We start from the raw sequence: 17,006 nt of genomic DNA, 5'->3' as shown, positions 1-17,006 counted from the left end.
GCTATTTAGACACATCAGAAGTTCGCACAAACTGTTGGGAGGCAAGCTAGTGTTCTGAACTTTTCAGGTTCAAAAGGCCCCTTCTTTTGTGATAATCATTGTGAATCTATGAGTGGGGTAAGCCAGGATTAACTACACAAATATATTGACTTAATGCTCTTTTTTTTTATTCTTCTTTAGATATCAATGAATGTGAAGTGTTCCCAGGAGTATGCAAAAATGGCCTATGTGTCAACTCCAGGGGGTCATTCAAGTGCGAGTGTCCCAATGGAATGACTTTGGATGCCACAGGAAGAATCTGCCTTGGTAAGGATGAATAAGATGCAGCGCATGCGCATGGACGTTCACACACACACACACACACACACACACACACACACACACACACACACATCTAGCTCATCTGTTAACCTCTATGATGGCTTTCTTGACAAACGAACTTCCTGAGAGTGAGGAAGCATGAAAGAAAGGCTTTAGTCTTTCCTTGCTGTTCTCTCCATTCTTTGAATCACTGCCACCACAGTTGCTATGGCAGCGCTGCCCATATGCCATGAGCTGTAGAATGCATGCATGCTGAGTGGTACAGAGAAGAACATTTGCACTTAATGGGGTGCTGCACCCCATTTCTTCTAGGCCTGTGCTATAACTGATCAGATAGGTCCTTATAGGAAATCCCTATTGATGTCAGGAGCAGAAATCTTCCCAGGAGAGGGAGGGAGGGAGGGAGGGAGGGAGGGAGGGAGGGAGGGAGGGAGGGAGGGAGGGAGGGAGGGCACAGCACTATCTCTACTGGTTGTCTGGGAATCTCCATGCCAACTGCTAGAGTCCAGGGGGTACTTCACATCCAGTCATCCCATCCCAGTGACATGGAAGAGATTAGACATAGAATCTAGACTTGCAGTCTTCCGAAGGCAGCCCCATGCCTCTTAGCTGTGGTGTCTGCCTGGCTCCTAGTGTCACTACCATGGCGTCTCACTGCCAGGACGATGTCCAGAAGCTCTCTGGTTTCTTTGACCCTGGAGATGACATCACTTGTAGTACATACCTGACGCTGTATCACTCGGAAGAATATCCCTAGTGAAGACCACTTTATGTGCATAAAAGACACGCTGTACAGTTGAGGAATTTTGGTCAGTTACAAATGAGAGCAACCTGGAGAGAAAAAAAAAAAATGTGTAGTCATGGATATAGAAAATTAGCATGTGTTGTATTTTCCCTGACAAAAGTTGGTAGTTTTGGACCGTGAAGGACAGCTGTCCTCAGTCTCCCGCCCCCTCTGACAGACATCCGCCTGGAGACCTGCTACCTGAGGTATGATGATGAGGAGTGCACCCTGCCCATCGCTGGCCGTCACCGGATGGATGCCTGCTGCTGTTCAGTTGGAGCAGGCTGGGGAACCCAAGAGTGTGAGGAGTGTCCGGTGAGAAACACCCCAGAGTATGAGGAGCTCTGTCCCCGAGGACCCGGGTTTGCGACAAAAGAGATTACGAATGGGAAACCGTTCTTCAAAGGTGCGTGGCTTCCGTGGCTGACTGGTTTTCTCTGTAGCCCAGTGTGCTGCATCAGTGTGGCTGTTCCTTCAGCGTGTCAGTATCTGAGAAAAGCCCTCTCTCCCGTGCCTGCCTCCTGCTCTCCTTCCCTATCCCCCCCCACCATCCTGTCAATGGCAAGCTCCCTCCAGTGCCCACTTCTAGAACTTCTTGAGGTCTCCTACCTCTTCTCTCCATTTACTGGTAAAATAAACCTGTAATGCTATCCTCGCTGAGAACTGAAGGGAAGTCAAATGCCACCTGCCGAAATGCTGTGATTTGACCCTTTGTCCCTCGCTGAAGCATTCCTGTTGCTAGTGAGTGGTGTGAGAACGCACTAAGAGGTGCTCTTTGTCCAAATGCAGTGAGTCTCATTTCTGTAGCTCGCTGTGTTTCAAATGTTTTTATTTTTTCTTGTCATGCCATAATCTGAAGTCCATGTCAAAATAAGAAGTTACAACTTTAATCTAATTCTAAGACTAGGTTAACTTCTATGGACGATGGTGTAGTGGTTGTTTGCTTTAGTATATGAAAAAAAAAAGATGTTACCAAGAATTCTGTTTATCCAGGGGGTGGTGTGTGTGTGTGTATGTGTGTGTGGGTGTGTCTGTGTCTGTGTGTGTGGTATAGGGTGTGTTTACTTGTGTGTCTGTGGGGGGGGCATAGGGTGTGCTAACTCGTGTGTGTGTGTGTGTGTGTGTGTGTGTGTGTGTGTGTGTGTGTGCGCATGTGAAGGCCAGAGGCTAAAATGGGTGTCTTCGTGTCTTCCTCCACCTTATTTCTGAGACAGTGTCTCTTCCTGAGCCTGAAGCTCACCATCTTTGGCTAGCTGGCCAGCAAGCCCCAGGGTCTGCCCATCTCCACCCTCTGTCCCCAGCACAGGGGTGGCAGATCCACGTGGCCACCCCTGGCTTTTTTAAGTGGATGCTTGGGGTTCAAGGAGCAAGTTCTTTCCCCAGTGAGCTGTTTGCCCAGCCCCAGTTCCCCAAGGACTCTGTTAAGCAGAGGCTCCAGCGTTTGCTATCAGTGGAGAGTTGGGTCGGTGTTGGCCGCTGTCTCTCATGTTGGGCTTTGGAAGTCAGACACCTCCTTATCCTGGTCTCCATGAACCAACCAAGTCAGAAAAGGGGGAACTAAGTACATAGTCACTGAAAATTGTCTTTGTGAAAAACGAGGGGTGTTTTTTTCTTTTTCTTATCTCCATCCCTTTCTTCTCTTCCTCCTCCTCTTTCTTTTCAACTGTTACTCTATGAGACTGTGATCATGAAAACTGCCCTGTCCAGAGAGGCAGTTTCTAGATGACCACCTTAAATTTCTCTTAAATCAATTCAAAAGACTGTGGCCCACAGCTGTGGCAGTCTGCCGCTGTGAGGGCCTCGAGGGTCTTCATTCAGCCCACCAGTTCTCGCTGTCATGACACAGAAATGAACTTCTGTTTCTTGCTTTGGGGAAGGCTCCAATAGGGAAAAACCTGGGTCACATGTCACAGACATGGCCTTCTTATGTACAAGAAGCTCTTTAAATGGTGTTAATAATACGTGACGCTGAGAAAATTAAAGTGGTGTGGATTATTTGTGAACAATTTAAACTATAAACAACATCTTTAAGTTCTCAAAGTCATGCTAAGTTGTGTGCAGGAAAGCATCAAAGAGCCAAATAAGAGCCTCATCCTGCTGCCGTGATGGCTGAGGTGGATGGGTCACTGGGTGTCTGTGGTGGGTGAGTGGTGGGTGGCTGTGGTGGCTGTGGTGGGTGGTGGTGGTGGTGGATGGGTGGCTGTGGTGGTGGCTGTGGTGGTGGGTGGTGGTGGTAGATGGTGGTGGCTGTGGAGGGTGGCTGTGGTGGATGGTGATGGCTGTGGTGGCTGTGGTGGTGGCTGTGGTGGCTGTGGTGGCTGTGGTGGTGGGTGTGGTGGGTGTGGTGGCTGTGGTGGTGGCTGTGGTGGCTGTGGTGGTGGCTGTGGTGGCTGTGGTGGCTGTGGTGGTGGCTGTGGTGGCTGTGGTGGCTGTGGTGGCTGTGGTGGCTGTGGTGGTGGGTGTGGTGGCTGTGGTGGCTGTGGTGGCTGTGGTGGTGGGTGTGGTGGGTGTGGTGGCTGTGGTGGTGGCTGTGGTGGCTGTGGTGGCTGTGGTGGTGGGTGTGGTGGCTGTGGTGGTGGCTGTGGTGGCTGTGGTGGTGGCTGTGGTGGCTGTGGTGGTGGCTGTGGTGGCTGTGGTGGTGGCTGTGGTGGTGGCTGTGGTGGTGGCTGTGGTGGATGTGGTGGCTGTGATGGTGGGTGTGGTGGGTGTGGTGGGTGTGGTGGCTGTGGTGGTGGCTGTGGTGGCTGTGGTGGTGGGTGTGGTGGCTGTGGTGGTGGCTGTGGTGGCTGTGGTGGTGGCTGTGGTGGCTGTGGTGGTGGCTGTGGTGGCTGTGGTGGTGGCTGTGGTGGCTGTGGTGGCTGTGGTGGTGGCTGTGGTGGTGGATGGGTAGCTGTGGTGGGTGGTGGTGGTGGTGGATGGGTAGCTGTGGTGGGTGGGTGGCTGTGGTAGATGCTGTATTTGTCATTGTCCGTGTGCTTTAAGCAGCATTTACCATTCAAACATTCATTGGCCAATGATTGTGAAGCGCTTGCTGTGTCCCAGGAAGTGACCCGGGTGCTAGAAGTCCAAATCAGCACACCTAGCTTTCCTAACAGTGTTCTCTTGAAATGTAGAAGTCAGGATGGCTAGGGATATTTGTGGAATCCTTTCTGGCCCCCTGATTATCACACAGTTTTAAAGTTGAATATTAAATCAAGGCCCTCCAGCATTCTGGGTTTAAAGTGTGGACCCTGAGATGCCCTAACTGGTTGCTCATAGGCTTTTCTTCCTTGCGTCTTTTCTTTTCCTGAAGATATCAACGAGTGCAAGATGATACCCAGCCTCTGCACGCACGGCAAGTGCAGAAACACCATCGGCAGCTTCAAGTGCAGGTGCGACAGCGGCTTTGCTCTGGATTCTGAGGAGAGGAACTGCACAGGTCAGTGTGGGGGTCTCCCGCGGCGGCATGCGGGGAGTCTCTTCAAACTGCCCCTCTTTCCCATGTCGCTTCACGTTGTCAGGCTGTCCCCACCCTCATTATCACTGCCTGCCGTTTTTCATGCAGACATCGATGAGTGCCGCATCTCTCCTGACCTCTGTGGCCGAGGCCAGTGTGTGAACACCCCAGGGGACTTTGAATGCAAGTGTGACGAAGGCTACGAAAGCGGGTTCATGATGATGAAGAACTGCATGGGTAAGTGTGTGCTGCTTCAACCAGCATAGGACGCCAAGGACTTCGGGAAGCCTGGAGTCCTCGGAGGAATCGCAGTGTCCCAGGCAGTCCTTGCTACTCAGCCTTCTGACCAGGGAAGGCCGTCTGTGGCAGAGGGAGGCTCATAGGAAGACACCAGGGGTCTGAAGAGTCGTGGATGACTCCCATGGCAAGCTGTGAGACCTTGAGTGACTTCAACACCTGACGGAATGAACTGAGAACAATTCAGACATAAGCTATAGTAGGACTCCCATCTCGGGGGTGTCTGCCCGACAGTTCTAGAAGGTGGTGTTAACTAAGCTGCCTTAGGTCAGGTCCCCAGTGAGCAGAGTCGGAGATGAGATTCCTGCACACGAGTGTGGTGGACTTGGGTATTGGTTTGGATTTTGGTTTGTTGGTGTTTTGGTTTGTTATGGGGTTTGAAGGACTGTTCTGAGGGAGGAACCCCTCAGAATGGCAGAGAAGCAGGATTGTACAGAGTCTGGCTGCATTGCGGCACACTCAGATCCTACAGGGCACTCCGGAGGTAGGAATGGCACCAGGATTGACACAAGGTCAAGGATTTTTATTTCCAAGCCAGTCAATCAATGACTGGCTGTGGATTGCTTCTAATGTGGGAAAACGTCGTGACCTCTCACTTCACAGGCATTTCTGAGTGACGTGGACAGCAGTTCTCCCAGAAGGGAACTCATAAGTCAGCAGTAGTCAGGACTCGCAGCAGCTGAGGGTTGGAAAAGGGCACAGCCTGGTAAAGGACAACAGGGGACCAGCAGAGGACAACAGGGCACCAGCAGAGAACAGGGCACCAGCAGAGAACAGGGCACCAGCAGAGAACAGGGCACCAGCAGAGAACAGGGCACCAGCAGAGGAGAACAGGGCACCAGCAGAGGAGAACAGGGCACCAGCAGAGGAGAAGAGGGCACCAGCAGAGGAGAAGAGGGCACCAGCAGAGGAGAGCAGGGCACCAGCAGAGAACAGGGCACCAGCAGAGAACAGGGCACCAGCAGGGGAGAACAGGGCACCGGCAGGGGAGAGCAGGGCACCAGCATCTTCACTGTGGCGCATTTCCATTTTACAGATATTGATGAATGTCAGAGAAATCCTCTCCTGTGCCGAGGAGGCATTTGCCACAACACAGAGGGAAGTTATCGCTGTGAATGCCCTCCTGGTCACCAGCTGTCTCCAAACATCTCCGCCTGCATTGGTAAGGAGGAGGAACTCTTTTAGACCACTTGTGTGAGGTCGGTTGTTTGGCCTGTGCCTCTGCCGGATTCGGACGCTTACGTTTCTATGCTGTTCTTTGTTTCCACACAGACATCAATGAGTGTGAACTGAGTGCACACCTCTGTCCCAATGGTCGTTGTGTGAACCTCATAGGGAAGTATCAGTGTGCCTGTAACCCGGGTTACCACTCTACTCCTGATAGGCTCTTCTGTGTTGGTAAGTTCTAGCCTTCTTTTTAGTTCATGGTGCATTGTATTTCCTCCCTTTGTAGAACACCCCAGTTCCGTTATCATAGCTAGAAGCTTTTCCTTAATCTTTCTTGTTTCACTGGCAGTAAAATCTCATAGCAGCTCACCATATTTACACCTCACTTTTCAAAGAAGCAGATGAAGGAAAGATATGTAATCTGATGTATGCTTTTTGAATAATGAACATAGCATATGCATGTCAAAGCAATTAACCCTGAGATGAGCTAAGCATGGCAAGTGCCAGGGAAAACACAGGAAGACATGAGGTGAGGTCTCTGCCCCACGTGGTGGAGGTCATCTCACGATTTCAAATAGTGACCATTGGCAAAAAGCCCATGGAATGTTCATATCTTTCCTTGAAATAGAGGTCATGTCTGGCACTCCTTAAGTATGGGTTTTTGCGGGACAAGAATTTTGCTTTGTGGTTGGTCCTCTGTAGGTTTAGTCCTGCTGCGAAGAGTGACAGAGGGGGCCCTGTGGCTTTATCATGCCCAAAGTCGAAGTGGGATTGTACAAATGCTGCCAGTTCAGGGCTGGCTTGGGATGGGCACCCTGTGGAGCTGCCAAGTCTCAGATGGTTTCCACCCAAAACCATAAATCAGCACAAATTCTTTTGAAATCTAGCCAAGGACAACTCAAGACTTCAATTCAGGTTCTTGCAAAGGATCAGAACCTTAGCCCATCAAGCCATAATTCAAGTTTATAACTGAATCAATGACCATGAAGATCGCCACAACTGTGAACACAAAAGAAGGTGTCTCAGCCGGTGTTGATGTGCTGTACTGGGACACCCGAGACTGGCTAATGTATAATGATAGGAATTCTTTGCCCCGCAGCTCTGGAGGCTGGGAAGCAACAGCAAAATGCTGGCATTGGGCATGGGCCTTTTTGCTGCACCAAAATGGAGGAAAGGCAAGAGAGAAAGAAAACAAAAGTGTCCAAATGAACCCATTTTGTAATGGCACCACTGATACCACCCAGAGAATGGAGTCCGCATAGCTTAATCACCTCCGCAAAGTCCCATCCCTTAGTACTGCTATGGCGGTAATTAAATTCCCACAAGAGTGTGGGAGAGAACAAACACTCTAACATTGTCCCCTCTTCTCTTAGACATCGACGAATGCAGTATAATGAACGGCGGCTGTGAGACCTTCTGTACAAACTCTGAAGGCAGCTATGAGTGCAGCTGCCAGCCGGGGTTCGCCCTCATGCCAGACCAGAGATCGTGCACAGGTGAGCAAGCACCTTTGCCCTCTGCTTCTGTCCTTCGGTGACAGCTCCCCCCAGCGGGGTTGCTCAGGGCCTGCGCTTTGGAATCTAACAGCCTTGGGTTCAAGCCCTTGTCTGTTGCACATTTTAGCTGCGTGTCTTAAGCAAGACATTTGGCACCAGACCATTATTTGTACAATGCAGTTGAGAGTGTATGAAAGAGAAAGAAAAGTTTGTGTAGCACTGGAATAAATGGAATAGAAAGCCTTTTTGTCATTAAACAGAATCTTGGAGAGTTGGATCTTGAACCTAATCTGGTGCAATTCTAGGTGTGTTTTCTGCAGTAGCCACATTATCCAAAGATTTATAAACATACAGGCTCCCTCCATATCTACTGAACTGAAAAGTACTGGGGTCATCTTGCTGATCCGTGTGTTTGGATAGATGCTGCAGTTTGTGAATCCCTCTCCTAACTTACACTCCTGCCTTCCTGCCTTTTGCTGGAGGAGTCAGACAGCCGAGGAGAGATAAAAAGTAGACTGGGTGACTCAGCCTTTGATTCTGGCTCTGGTTAAGGACAGAATTCGAACTTAGGAACCACAATGATTTTATTTGACCTTTAAAAGTCCCCGCCCAAACCCACCTCTACGTAACTTTGACTATCCAAAGTAAATGTTGAAAGTAACTATTTGTAACTGGACAGTGACAAAATACGATTTACAATCATTTTGAATGACAAATTCATTTGTTTAAATGTTTGTTGCTGGTCTTTTAGATCAGTGTGGGGCCTGTCCTGTCCTCAGATCGTATACTGAGAGTTTGAGATTGCCTGCCTCCTCTGTCTGCAGGATAACCTGATGGGGTCTTTTATATAAAGCTAAGGAGGCGTTCATTTGATTCAAGCAGACTGAAATTCTTTAAGTTGGGTAGCTGCTGCTTCCTCGCTGGATAATGGAGCCAGTATCAATGTCTACAACATGTTGTTGATTTTCTTCCCTTCAGACATTGATGAGTGTGAAGATAACCCGAATATCTGTGATGGCGGTCAGTGCACAAACATACCCGGAGAGTACAGGTGCCTGTGCTACGATGGCTTCATGGCGTCGGAAGACATGAAGACTTGTTTAGGTAAGGAAGAAGGCGGCAGGGACACGTATTGTGAAATCACGCAAAGATCGGTTTGTCCAGTCTCCCTGTTTCATCTCCTGCCTGATCTTTTTTTTTTTTTTTTTTTTTATTTTCTCGAGACAGGGTTTCTCTGTGTAGCTTTGCACCTTTCCTGAAACTCACTCTGTAGCCCAGGCTGGCCTCGAACTCACAGAGATCCACCTGGCTCTGCCTCCCAAGTGCTGGGATTAAAGGCGTGTGCCACCACCGCCCGGTACCTGATCGTTTTTTATTGTGAGCCAGTCATGTTAAATTCCACCTTGGGCTTTATTCAACCTTGGCTTCAACAATTCTCGCTCATATAAACCCTCTTCCCTGGGAAGTGTAAGGTTTTCTAGTTTAGCTGTGGGCAAGGGGCATCATTGTAGGCCTTTTCTGAAGGCCGAGGATTGCTGGACTGGATGGACAGTGCCTCCCCCAGCCTGGGTGATGTGTGTCTTGGGGTGGGTGAGTGAGCTCAGCAATGCTCTGGACATCCGCAGAGGTCACCTGCACGTCACTGGGGCCCTCTCTGTGCCTCTCCCTTCTGAGTTTTAGCTGGGTCTGTGATGTCATCTGGCTCTGTGTGGTATCATCTCCCACAGGCTCAGGCCTAGAATTTGTTCCCCGGTAATCTGAGAATAACGTAGAACCCACTTAGTTTAGTTTCTTTATTTTAGGAATTGCTGTATTTTTGTTCTTTAATGTCCGGGCCCTAGAAAAGCTTTCTTTCTCTGTATAGTGCAATTTCTTTTTAACTTTTTTTAGTGGTTTCTGGTGAAAAGGTCATTCCTTCTTGGCCAAAAGTAGGGGCCTAGGATGAGTCATGTGCACATTCAGTATATGGATGGGTATTTTGCTGGCATGTCTATATGGGCACCACATGCATGCTGGGTGCCAGTGGAGGCCAGAAGCAGGCATTGAATCACTTGGTACTGGAAATACAGAGGGTTGTAAGCTGTCATGTGGGTGCTGGGAATCAAACCCTGAGCCTCTGGAAGAACAGCCAGTGCTCTCAACCGCTGAGCCATCTCTCCAACCCACTTCTATCCTTTCGTTTTTAAATGTGGAAACTAAATTGCAGGCATCACAGTCAGAATCAGCTATTTTACCACAGAGAATGTGGCTCCTAGAGAAACCATCACATGAACAAGCTTCTGTTCAGCGGGAGTCAGTGCGTTTACTGACCACCTGACACCCCCACCCCCGAATTGTGGGAAACATCAGAGCCAGGTTACACAATTAGACAACACTAAGAAAAAATGCCAGTGTACGTGGAGTTCCATATGTATTTTTTCTGAGTAAAAGCATTATAATATGTTATAGTGTTTACTTTCCAAGATTATTTTTTTAGTGAAAAAGCATCTCACTTTTTCTTAATTTTCTATCCTAGTTCTTTTTTCTCAGGAAGGAAGTATCCATTACAGCAGAAACATGGATATATGAATCACATTTCTATCTTACAGATGTCAATGAATGTGACCTGAATCCGAATATCTGCCTCAGCGGGACCTGTGAAAACACTAAAGGCTCATTTATCTGCCACTGTGATATGGGCTATTCAGGGAAAAAAGGAAAAACGGGCTGTACAGGTACGCTTCCTTTTTCATACCAATCAAAAAAATATCAAGTCGCTAAGAAACTGCCATAATGACTGCAGTTTAGCACAAGTTTTTAGACTTACCATTCTAGCGCCATTGTAGGCATTTCGGATACTATATTCATTAATTTAGCTTCTGTGCCTTTGAAACGTCCCATGCTCTATGAGACCCAAGGTGAGGTCTGTTCTATCCGTGAAAATAAAGATGTGTTGCATTGGATAAGTTAACACGACTAATGATGTGATTTTTATGGGTTAAGAATCATATTTTCAGGTCACATTAGTGACCATGCTGGCTCCTGAATGCTCACACTCCTTTATCAGAGCAAGATCTTTTGATAATCCTCTTTGCCAAGACTTTATTTTACAACTGACATTATCTTCTAAAGAAAATGCCCTATATTTCACCGGTTCTTACCAGTCTTCACTTCCTCCAGTTAGAGTGCCTTCGACACGTTAGCTAATTTGTGTGACTTAGCTAATGTCATGAGAGAACTGAACCATTCACGGTCTTCTTGTTCATTATCAGTAGCACTTAAGAAGAACCTTTCACAATGATTTCAGGAGACTGTACAATTAAATGCCAAGTGGAAGAAGCTACTCTGTGCCATGATGTTGTTTTATACATGTTTTGTTGTTTTCAAACATGAAATAATGAAATTAAGTACATGGAGTGGCAGGCAGAGTAAAGTTTTACTATAATAACTTATATTAAAGTTACCCATTGTGGCATATAACATCATTTAAAACATCATGGAAATCATGGTGCGTTTGAATTAGATAACTGTAAAAAAAAAAAAAATTAACCAGTAGTGGGCTGGACTTGAATTTTAAAAGCTGCTGGACAAGCCCTTGTGACTTAAACATTGATATTGGCAGTTAGAGAATGTGAGGGTCCTTCTCTTAATTATATCATTGTATTTCAAGAAAGCATCAAAATATATTTATCAGTTATAAAGTGACTGTGTTAATTGTCAAACTTGCTAATACACAGCAGTAATATTATTGGTGATTCTTCAAAAGTGTCAGCCTGCCCAAGCCATTAACAGAGGCATAATACTGAAATGCTTTTATGCTCCCTTTATTGCTTTTCATAGAAAGGCTGGCTAGGGGTCCTTTCTGGTAAATGGCAGAATGCTTAAACCCTCAACTCGTCCATTTAGGCACTCAGAGACAAGTGATTCTTAGGTTCAACATTTACTATCAGCTGCCAATGTCAATATAAGGCTTGCTAAGGTCTGGCAGCATGAAGAGGGAGGTAGACTAATTCTATGCTGCTTTGTAATGAATAAAGGCAAAAATCAAGCTCACTGAAGTTCAGGCAGAAGATCATGATGATCCCAAAGAGACAGAGTCTCTAGGGACAGTGTTCATTCACTCGAGGGAAAGACTGTGTAGAACTCCATTATCCCGAGTCCTTTCAACTGGTGAAATGTGCAGTGGATGGTTATTTGAGGGTCTTTACCATGAGGGAAGGTTATGTCCGTGCTGGAGGTACAAGAGATACCGTGTTCCGTAACTTACTGCTATTCCGGATACAGCGTGTAGAGGCAACATGACGTCTACCCAAACTTCTGTGAAACTGTTTGCCACACATGCATGAAATCCGCTTTAAAAGAGAAATGTTTACTTTGTGTGCAGAAAGGCTTGTTTTTATAATTGAGTTTGCAGAGATGCTGAGACTGTGGGGGACAGGAAGTACTCACTGCGTGCTGGAGAGACAGTACCAGTGTTACGGTACAGCAGTCACCTTTTAGTAAACCCCACGAACAGAAATGTACTCAGAGAAATACTGTCTTTTCAGAGGGGCCAGTACCTCCCTATTCTTTCCAACTGCACCCTAGAATGACTTTTCAGTTTGACAGCATCCAGCAAGTACTATAGGAAGAAGCCCTGAGGTGTGTGGCTTCTTCAGTATCATGGTGGGATGGCTTATGATATTCACATTTGATAGAGCTTCCACGGGTTTGTGATCATGAGCAAATAACTAGGGTCCTCTGCCTTTAATCAAACAATCTCCTTGGACAAAGAACTTGGCAGTGACCGATGGGAGGAAGGGGCTGCGTTAGGGCCAGAAGAAAAAAAATCCTCTGTGAATAATCCTGTTAGTAACAGCCAAGGGTATCACACTGGACCGGAAATGACTTCCACAGACAGGAACTGGCAGGAAGCCTCACACACTTGAAAACAAGTTTTAAAAATTCAGCCAAAATGTCTTTTCAGTCCCTCATAACTAGGGCTCTTTCAGGCTGGTTTCAAATCAGTGTTACTCACAGCGTTGAGCGCCATTGGGTCACCTTGGAGACGGCTGTGTTAAAGAGAAGTGTTTATAATATCCTAGACAACTAATGTAAACGGAGATACTTATCTTGCCTAATTGGATAAGCAAGACATGCTACAAATAACAGAGACGTTTCAACTGTATCCTAACCATACACACACACACACACACACACACACACATGCACACGCACACGCACACACACGCATACGCACACGCACACGCATACCCTTGCTTATTTAGATAGGATTTTTAAAATGAGTACCCTGGGAAACGATTATTAAGAACACTTATGCTGTTTCCTAAGAAGGGACTTTGTTTCATGAGAACTAAAATCACCCTCTGGGCTCCATTACAGCTCTGTCTAAATATTCCAGCTCCCTTGTCATTACTGATTGTTTCCATTTTAACAAATAAACATGTTTTCTTCTCCCAATCACATAGGCAGTGTTAAGAATCCACCCACTGACTCACATTCCCAGCCCACACAGATGCTAAGGGCTTCGGGTTTTTTTGGGTTTTTTTCCTTCTTAAGCTTTGTCCAAATTGTGGATACTGCTAAGGGAATGTTTGATTTAATGGAGAGAGAATGCACGTTTGTTGAAACCCAGGACGCAGCTCCTCTGTCTCTGGCTTCAGTGGGTGGGGTCACAGTTTTCCTGTGACCTCTGCTGCTCATGCTCAGTGACTGTAATTGGAAGAAGGTAAAGAAAGTCATTTCAGGGTGCCACCCAAGTGGGTCTTGCCTTTCACAAGCTCAATTTTAAGAACCTACCTGGCATCACATGCACACTTTACCAGTGGACACAATCAGGATTGTTGAAATAGCTAGATTTCTGGATAAATCCTTTTCTCAAACTCTCTGTTCCTTTCACATGAGAACTGTTCCTGGTGGGTCTGAGACATGGGCCTCTGCACCAACAGCCAGCCATTTCCTCCCGTCTTATCACTCTCCTCCGCTGGCTGTCAGCCTGTGGAAACTCCATGGGTGTTCACTTCAGTCAATAGTTTTGGCTCAAATTTTGACCCAAATTAAGAAATCCAAGTAGTCCTTGCATTTAGGCTGCCACACCCTCTTCCTCAACTCCTAATTCTAGAGACTCCTCATCTGTCAGTACGCTGGGGGCAGATGGTGTCCGGAAGGCAGAAAGGCAGGCACGTGTGTGGGTGGCATGGCCTCTCTCTCTGTATGATGGCCGTGGGAGGTTACAGAAGATCACCACACATCCCATACCTGGGCGACAGGTTTCTGGGCTAGGCAGAGCCCTGCCATGGAATCTGCTTGCAGCTCACTCACCCTTGCCCTTCAAGGGGCCCTGCACAAAGGACCCGTGAGAGCCTTCGAGACAGAGGACCCGTGAGGCTGCAGAGGCTCCGGTGTCAGCCTGAATTTGAATTGCTTTGCTTTGCTTTGCTCCCATTAATTCTGAAAAATGAATTTTCTGTCTGGAGCAAACTTGTGGAGCAAAGAGAACATTTGTCCAGAGAGATGTTCTTGGCAAACGCGCGCTGTTTCCTTCATGCTGTTGAGGAGAGTTTCAGCACAGTGCTTTTGTTTGCTTGTTTTCCCTGCGGCTCAGTTTCCCCTCTGTTTGCCAGTCTGCCGTGGAAACAGTTCATCAATAAGAGTTGGTGTGTGAGTGTGTGTGTGTGTGTGTGTGTGTGTGTGTGTGTGTGTGCGCGCGCTGCTGCTATTAACCCAGAAATATGGTTGCAGTGTGTGTGACCTGCGGGCTTTCTCATCTGCTCCTTACACACCAAGCACGGAAGCTACTCAGCATGATGAGTCATATTCACCATGTGAGACTTGAATATGACCCTTGAACTGCCCTTTCCAGGTATTCCAAAGCCCACGACACACAGCCTCTTGCAAACAGAATTTCTTTCCACCTTGAAAGCATGATAAAAATCTAAAAGTATGTTCTTGATTTAGAATTTCATATTACATTTTATAGTAATAACTAAAGGAGATTCCTCTATCAAAAGAAGTGGTCGTTTTCTTAAAAGCAAGATTAGGGGAAAAGGTAAAACACATGTGAACATTGTGCTGCCTTTGACCAGTAGATGACTGGACAGAGGGAGAAAAAAGAGACAATTGGGGCTTGAATGGTAGAAGAACATGATGTAGATATATGTGAAAATATAATCAGACCCATTTTATACAATGAATGTATGCTAGTAAAAAGAGAAAATTGGAGAGAGAGTGTAGAATTACAGATTGATAGGCTCTGATTAACTGTGAAATTGTAATTAGTAAAAGGTTCGTGGATGTTTCTCTGAGTCTGACAGCTCTCATCAGCATTTCAGTCTTTAAAATGAAGTTTTAGTTAGTAATCCCAAAGCAATTCAAATTCAGGCTGACACCGCAGCCTCTGCCGCCTCACGGGTCCTCTGTCAGTTCATGTGACCTTTGAGACCACACTATAATTAGCCTAAACAACTTGAAATGATGGTAAAAAACATTCTCTCCTATGTATTTTCATGTCCCGATTATCGGTGACATAACAAAAGAATTCTATAAAAGAAACCTGTTGTTATTGTATGTTGTGCTTGGGCCCAAGACCATTCTAGGCTTAAGATGAAGCGTTTTGACAAGCCACCTGTTTCTTAACACTTGAGAGCTGTTGAGCCGAGCTTCCTGAGTAAATGAAGGGCAAACACAGCTCGTTTACCTGGAGTCTTTTTCAAGCCACTGTTCAAGTGATCACTGGAGATTGTTGCAACATTTCCTGTGCCTGTCTTCTTCTTCTTGACCCAAGTTTGGTGTGAGGCATTGGTTTACATTTCAAAATCATAGATTCATATCCATGCATATTTGTTCCTAGTGAATGACAGAGTGAATTGTGAAGGTAACAACTTATATGTTGAGTTTGTTTGAAGAACTAAAACAAAAAATCACCATAACATTTTTATATAGTCTATCTTGGCTAAATTTGAAATGAAATTTCAGAGAATGGAGAATTTTGAAACCATTTTTGATCTTTTACTAACTTCACCTACTCTGGTATTTCTTAGTCTTACCCAAGTTCTCTCTAGTTTGACTTGAGTTGTACATGAAATATGCAAGAAGCCTTAGGCTGCCAGTGTGCTGGGACTCTCGGGAAGCTAAGAAGAGTTCCATATTGCCTTACGCAACATTTTCTGCACATGATTGAAGTGATAATACCTAAAATAGGGATCTAATAAGAGCAAAACATAATGGAATAACAATGCTTAAAATTTAAGAATAAAAAGTATCACATACTTCAAAAGTTTTCTGATATGTCAACATTATATTCCTTTGCCTATAAAGATGTGAAAACGCGTAATTACCTATAGTTGTCTTAAAAAATATATTGTCAATAAAAACATGACCATGATCACTAACCAGAAGGGCATTAGGCAACTCACCTTTTAAGTTGTCACTTGGAGAGAGGTTCGCTTTGCTGAGAGGTGCCTGGGTGCTCCCATTAGAAATACAGAGACGAATGGATGTTACCAACAGCAAATGCAACGACCACATCATCCCTTCCTCATAAATTAAAATGCAAAGCTGCTCATCAGGGAGGGATCTTAGCATCTATGTGGAGACTAAGTCGTCTGTATTTTCCAGGGTGAGGATGAGAGGGAATCCACTTTTGAGTATTGCCAAGTCATTAAAAAGACCACAGCTGTTGTTCTAAAGCACTGGTTATGTATTTTGCAGACATCAATGAGTGTGAGATCGGAGCACACAACTGTGGCAGGCATGCTGTATGCACCAACACGGCGGGAAGCTTCAAGTGCAGCTGCAGCCCGGGGTGGATTGGAGACGGCGTCAAGTGCACAGGTGAACTGGAAAAATAACGGAGGCTGCATTCATGAACTGTGTGGATTAGAAACACGAAAATATTGATTTTATAAAGTAAAATTTAATTTTAATTTTATTTCCGTGTAATGTCATGGTATTGATAATGCTGTAACCTTTGTTCCTAAGATCTGGATGAATGCTCTAACGGAACCCACATGTGCAGCCAACACGCAGACTGTAAGAACACCATGGGGTCGTACCGCTGTCTCTGTAAGGACGGCTATACAGGAGATGGCTTCACCTGCACAGGTAGGCTTGCTTCGGAGACAACTGGGTGACTGACGTGTTGGAAAGCACATGGCCCACAGCAGACCAACAATTCCTTTTGAGGACTGGGGCATGCCTGTGGAGTAACAGAAAAGACTACTTACTTCTCTGAGATTAGATCCCCATGGAATGAAACCTGGAGGCAAGTCACCAAGGTGCCTCCAAAAAGTTAGCGCAGTGTATGTGTGTGTGTGTCTGTCTGTCTCGCTATCTCTCACATCTCATATATATGCATACATACATACACATATGCATTTATATGCACATTTATACATGTACATACATATATGTACACATATACATTTATATGCGCATACATCGATCTATATAATGGCATCTTTATTCTAAAGAAATCATATTCCTTTTTATATGTGTTCACCTTTATGTTTTGGTGACTTGTTGTCTG

At 46.0% G+C, this 17,006-nt stretch overlaps 1 protein-coding gene across 4 annotated transcripts in view; it reads left to right on the top strand.

The window, feature by feature from the left end:
• Nucleotides 1-17,006, top strand: part of Fbn1 (fibrillin 1) — a 212,705-nt gene that overhangs the window by 140,612 nt on the left and 55,087 nt on the right. For 2 of the 4 annotated variants that reach the window (XM_076570544.1, XM_076570545.1), the window contains 11 exons: nucleotides 181-306; nucleotides 1,284-1,511; nucleotides 4,398-4,523; nucleotides 4,650-4,778; nucleotides 5,875-6,000; nucleotides 6,111-6,236; nucleotides 7,379-7,501; nucleotides 8,480-8,605; nucleotides 10,090-10,215; nucleotides 16,190-16,312; nucleotides 16,460-16,582. The exons of 1 other annotated variant lie outside the window; for it this stretch is intronic. In XM_076570544.1, coding sequence (XP_076426659.1) covers nucleotides 181-306; nucleotides 1,284-1,511; nucleotides 4,398-4,523; nucleotides 4,650-4,778; nucleotides 5,875-6,000; nucleotides 6,111-6,236; nucleotides 7,379-7,501; nucleotides 8,480-8,605; nucleotides 10,090-10,215; nucleotides 16,190-16,312; nucleotides 16,460-16,582 — 1,482 coding nt within the window. The remainder of the gene's footprint in view (nucleotides 1-180; nucleotides 307-1,283; nucleotides 1,512-4,397; nucleotides 4,524-4,649; nucleotides 4,779-5,874; nucleotides 6,001-6,110; nucleotides 6,237-7,378; nucleotides 7,502-8,479; nucleotides 8,606-10,089; nucleotides 10,216-16,189; nucleotides 16,313-16,459; nucleotides 16,583-17,006) is intronic. One more of the 4 variants, XM_076570546.1, reaches the window with a different exon arrangement.

Source organism: Peromyscus maniculatus, chromosome 4, assembly GCF_049852395.1.
Source record: "Peromyscus maniculatus bairdii isolate BWxNUB_F1_BW_parent chromosome 4, HU_Pman_BW_mat_3.1, whole genome shotgun sequence".
NCBI classification, from domain to species: Eukaryota; Metazoa; Chordata; class Mammalia; order Rodentia; family Cricetidae; genus Peromyscus; species Peromyscus maniculatus.
Note: the sequence above shows the minus strand (reverse complement) of the source record. Positions and strands in the feature narration are given on the sequence as shown.